This window comes from Zingiber officinale, chromosome 6B, assembly GCF_018446385.1.
Source record: "Zingiber officinale cultivar Zhangliang chromosome 6B, Zo_v1.1, whole genome shotgun sequence".
Classification (NCBI taxonomy): Eukaryota; Viridiplantae; Streptophyta; class Magnoliopsida; order Zingiberales; family Zingiberaceae; genus Zingiber; species Zingiber officinale.
Genome location: NC_055996.1, coordinates 10912719 through 10918285, shown reverse-complemented (window position 1 = coordinate 10918285; position 5567 = coordinate 10912719). Strand labels below are relative to the sequence as shown.

At 38.0% G+C, this 5567-nt stretch overlaps 1 protein-coding gene across 1 annotated transcript; it reads left to right on the top strand.

Moving 5' to 3' along the window:
• The first annotated feature begins 1103 nt into the window (after nucleotides 1-1103).
• LOC121991955 (putative F-box protein PP2-B12) lies at nucleotides 1104-2681 on the top strand. Its single transcript, XM_042546040.1, has 3 exons — nucleotides 1104-1510; nucleotides 1685-1803; nucleotides 2065-2681. Exons 1-3 carry the CDS (start codon nucleotides 1235-1237, stop codon nucleotides 2519-2521), a joined length of 852 nt encoding a protein of 283 aa, XP_042401974.1. The 5' UTR covers nucleotides 1104-1234; the 3' UTR covers nucleotides 2522-2681.
• The last annotated feature ends 2886 nt before the right edge of the window (nucleotides 2682-5567 follow it).

The following is a 5567-nucleotide window of genomic DNA, read 5'->3' as shown; positions in this document are numbered from 1 at the left end:
ACATATTTGTAGTCAACATCTAAAATGTACATTCCTAACAAAATCTTTTATTTATATTGATATGGAGATAAAGATAGATCGAAAAAGCAGGTTGATATAGGAATCAAAGTTATCTAGGACTATAGGTAAGGCGAGATTGATCGAGTGAGTCTTCAATGCTGATCGGATGTGATCGTCTGAACGATCGTGCTCCGCAACTTGCGGCCGAGATTAAGAGATAAATAGTAAATTTCCCGATCCACTATCTTTACGGGTCAAACCTTATATCCGATGGGATGCAAGGCAACCCTCCGACAACAAGAAAGTAGAGTGAAAGACAGGTTAATAGCTTATTCTGTATTGCCGAGTTGGCGATACCCTGACCAAGTGGTGACCGGTTGGCCTACAGCAGGACCTACAAGAACGTCTTATTGTATTCTTTTAGAAATTTGTGCGGTCGATAATGAAGAATGCCCTGCAGACAAATCGTATTTTAAAAACTTCTAGTCTGTCACATCATAGATTTGAGTGCTCATTTAAGGAAAAGTGTTAGAGACACTTTTTAACTTGTCTTTTCTTAGGTTGTTTTAGAAAATGTGCACATACTTTTGGGATGTATGTACAAATGCTACAGTGATATTATAAAAAGAGGTCTCGACGAAGATATATAATACTTCATTTTTAAATGTGCTCATTACTATAAATTTTTTACCATTCTTCTTCTCCTCATATACACAGATCACTATTTTGAATATCGAAAGGTCAATACCAAAGATCCCTTCCCTTGTTCGGTACCAAAGCTCCTAATTTTATAAGACAATGAAAATTCTCTTTTTCTAATCAACCGTAAAATCACGTTCTCAATTAGCCGTAGATCACACATTTAAAGTACAAATATTTATCTGAATTCTTTCGTCTATTTTCTTTACCTGAGAAAGTAGTTAAAAATATTGAATAATTTTTCTTTTATTGATAATAAATAATATTAATATAAAGATCACTGGGGCCCACAGCATTTCCACTCCCCTTAAGAAAAGGCAACCTCACAAATTCACGACATATTTTTGAAAAGAACAAAGCCTTGGCGGCTAAGCTTCCTCCCTTGCCCCTTATGCGCGTACTCACCGCATGAAACCCCTCTGCGGACAAAAATTATACATCCCCTTCTTCGTCATCGTGTTTTTATAGATATCTGGCAAAGAGATAGAGAAAGGCGTAGTTAGTTCATCATCGCGCACGCTGCTTCTACATCGAGATGGGGAAGGAAAAGGAGGATTCGGGGATCGAGAAGCTTCCGGAGGGCTGCATCGCCCACGCCATCGCCCACACGTCGCCCCTCGACGCCTGCCGCTCCTCCGCCGTCTCCACCACCTTCCGCGCCGCCGCCGATTCCGACCTCGTCTGGCACCGGTTCCTCCCCGCCGACACCCCCTCCATCCTCTCGAGCGCTCTCCGTCCCTTCGAGTACTCCTCCAAGCGCGATCTCTTCTTCCGACTCTGCGACCCGATCCTCATCGACGGCGGCAAGATGGTACCGATCCGATCATATCCCTTCCCCTTTTTTTAATCTCTTCCTCACTTTCTCCTCTTCCGATCCATTCGATTCGACTCGTCACTTTTTTTTTCTAATCCTCTTCCCTTTCATCCTCGATCGTTGCATCTAGATGGTAACGACTGGTGCGTGTTGGGTTTGGTTTTGTTGCAGAGTATGTGGCTGGAGAGATCGACCGGTGCCAAGTGCTACATGATCTCCGCCCGGGAACTCACGATCGTGTGGGGCGAAACGCCTGAGTACTGGCGGTGGATCTCTTTGCCCGACTCCAGGTAATGTCAATCTCTATGTATCTATTTGTCGCAAATTTCAACTCATTTTCTTCTTCATGCGCATCTCATTTTCCTCTGTTTTTTTGTTCTATCTCCGAGTTGTGCTTAATATCTTAATTTCGTTTATGTTTGGGAGGGGTGTGAGGGAAGGGTAAGCAAAGGGAAAGTAATTTTTACCCTAATAAGAAGGGAGAGAAATGAACGTAACATGTCTTCACAATTCTTACTTTGTCTCATTCCCCTGTTGGCTCACGTTGTCAGATTCCCAGAGGTGGCAGTCAGATTCCCAGAGGTGGCCGAACTGATGAACGTATGCTGGCTGGAGATTCGTGGCAGCATCCAAAGCAAATTGCTGACCCCCAAAACAACCTACGCTGCATATCTCGTCTTCAAGCTCGCCTACCGGTCCCGCGGCCTCGACGACCCCCCTCAACAAGCCTCTGTCAAAGTCGGCCTCCGCTCATCCACCACACTTGTCTGCTTGCAGCCTCGCAGTGCCGCCGCGCGGGAGCGGAGAATTCGGATGGGAGAGAGTGATCCTCCAACGCTGCCTCTGGCGAGGGATAATGGGTGGATGGAAGTGGCAATAGGGGAGTTTTACAACGAGGAGGGGGAAGATGGGGAGGTCGCCATAAGCTTCACGGAGATCAAGGGTGGGCATTGGAAGAAGGGTCTCATCGTCGAGGGAATTGAGATCAGGCCCAAACACAGGAAGTAGTAGCTAGTAGTTATGCTTAGCTATGTTTCTTGAAGTAGTAGTCGCATGTTCTTGATTGATCTCCTGTAGTCTATTGTAGCTTCAACTGCTTGTGTTTGGAGAACTCGAACCCAGAATTTCTTAGAGGCTCCATTCTTCATTAACATGAACATTTTGGGCATCAGATAAGTACGCTTCCCACTGTGAAAGATCCTTATAATTGCTCTTATTTGTTACACAAATGTATTCGTCGATGAGTCATGCTGAGAAAATGATGAAACGATAGGCGAAGAAATATATTCAATTGAGAGAGTGGAAGAAGATGATGCCACTGTACTCATATTAAGTAGAAGTATATTCTGATTTAGCACTAGTGGAGTTTAGATGATCAAATTATTAATTCGGTGAAACTCTTGAGTTTAGAAATTAACAGTTCACACTTATTCTAATAATATTATCACATAAGAGCATTTTCACAATCAGATTTAAATATTTATCTTAAATTTTTAATTCTTTGATTTTGTAGGTCATAGAATATTTCTGATTGGAATAGATTAAGACAAGTTTCTAAAATAGAAACTCTGGATTCTAATAGAGTATTACTCTTTCGGACAGACATGTTGTGTTTGGGGAATAGTGATTGGGAAGAGAATGTTCAGACATAAATTGCAACATTGTTTAGGATAAAGTTTACAAGTCCCTTGTTGAGATAAAGAAGTATAATATCCACAAGCAAAGAGGGACTTATAAACTTTGTCGTAAACAATGTTGCAATTTATGTCTAAACACTCTCTTCCCAATCACTATTCCCCAAACACAATTTGTCCGAAAGAGTACACGTAATACTCTATTAGAATCCAGAGTTTCTATTTTAGAAACTCGTCTTAATCTATTAGAAACTGAATTTGTCCTTCTAAAGGAAGGTTGTTATCCACCTGATGAATCTAGTCCATCATCCTATTTGCAGGATCCTTATTTAGATAAAGGTAAGAGTCTCCTAATTGAGGAATCTCTTCCAAACCTTGAATTTGTTTTAATTCAAACATCTAGTATTTGTAATACTAGGATTACATTAGATATTCGTGTACAATGTACCCTGAATATTCAAGGCCATGAACTTACTTTTCATGTTTTTTTAGATAGTGGAGCCACTACCTCTACTATTAATGAAGCTTTACTTCTTTCCTTTCTGCCCCTTCTCTTATTAAAACGACGAATACTCCTCTCCTTAGTACGCAGTTTGATGGTCAACAATTAAGTTGTAACAAATTTGTTAAAAATGTCCATCTTCCTTTCTTTACAAACTGTGGTATTTTTAGTCCTCCTTTAACTTAAACATATCCAAATACATATACAAGCTAAAGGATATGGACAATTTCAAGGAGATACTCTTCAATTAGATATTATCTTTTAAAGAAAAACCATGAACCATATGCATAATCACTTTAAAATCTCTGTTACATATATGATAGAAACCTTAACAACAAAAGACATACACTTTTTGAAACCAAGAGAATACACTTCTGAGACCTTAGTTGGTTTAGAATGAAATATCAATCTACAAAACCATGATGCTACTTTAAAACCAACTACATCACTAATGTATAAAGACAGTAATAATCAACTTTCTGTAAGATTTTCTGGCTATCAACCCACTTCAATGATAGCTGAAATAAAAATAGAAGAAGAATCAGTATCTCATTTAAACTTAATGCATAAAACAATGATAAAACAAACACACTTAGAAAAACAACTACAACTACTTAAACATATGTATCAAATACATTTAAGTCTGATACATAACTTAGGACCAGTTAACTTAATGAACCCTGCAGAATCTTCAGCTACTTCTAAACCGTATGAAGTAAGGCTACCTGAAAGTACCATGAAAATCATGGATTATGGTCAAGGTCATCCACCCAGAACTAGGATAGTACCTTATACTAATAATAACCCTTTAGTCAGAACAACAGGAAAACGTAGACCACCCGAGTTGACTTTCTTTGGCAAAGATGTTGCATTACTTAATATTACAGAATGTGACCCACAACTATATGATACTTACTTAAAACAATGGATAGTTTTTGTTAAACGAGACTACCAAGCTAAACATGAAATGAACATAGAATCAGGTGAAGCCATGATTAGGGTAGGAGAGAATTACTTAGGAGATGCAACCAGAGCAGCGTGGGAAGATTTTAAAACTCATTTTCCTGAAGAAATAGCTCAAATTGCCTCTCCAAGCAATAATATACTTAATTTTTGTTATGCTATTTATAGACTCTTAACTGTCAGAGATGCTAATACTGGTTTAGATATTAGGCAAAAAGAAGCTATGAGAGACTTAGAACAATTACAATTATTTAACTGGAATTACATTAAACCTTTTTGTAATGACTTTTTAGCTCTTACAGTAGTTTCAGAAAATTATTGGAATCCTGAATTAGGAGAAATGCTTTTTAGTAAATTACTTGGTGAATTGGGGAAAGAAATTCATAAGTCTTGGATTGACTTACAAGTACCTCCTTTATATGATAATATTGGAGTTCATATTCAACATATATTAACAACACTTAAAACGAAATGTACTTATATTCAAATCCAAAAACAACTAAAAAACCAACAATATGGGTTTTGCAGCCAAATATATACACCCCAACAATATGGGACACAACAACAACAGACTAGAAAAAGACATTTTAAACAACACAAACGTTTGCCTCCTCCAAAACCTAAATATACTCCCAAAAAGACTTATTATATCAGAAAAAGCAAGGAACAAAAACCCTTTTTAAATAAAGATAAACATGTACGTAAATTTAAGCCGAAGAAAACTTATTCTAATACTATTACATGTTTTGCATGTCACAAACCAGGACATTTATCTTCTGCTTGTCCAAAACGAAAAAACTTATACAATAGAGAAGCTGAAGTAGTAGGAAATACTAATTTTGACTTAATTGATATACAAGATGACGTTTCTAGTACTTCTTCTATTCATTCAATTCTCTCAGTATTAGATCTAAAAGATTTACCCTCACCAGTACAAAAAGATTATTTTTTTAAT

Coding starts and splice junctions, on each gene's coding strand:
- LOC121991955 (XM_042546040.1), top strand. CDS start 1,235: ATGGGGAAGGAAAAGGAGGATTCGGGGATCGAGAAGCTTCCGGAGGGC. Junction 1,511..1,684: donor TCATCGACGGCGGCAAGATG/GTACCGATCCGA, acceptor GTTTTGTTGCAG/AGTATGTGGCTGGAGAGATC. Junction 1,804..2,064: donor ATCTCTTTGCCCGACTCCAG/GTAATGTCAATC, acceptor TCACGTTGTCAG/ATTCCCAGAGGTGGCAGTCA.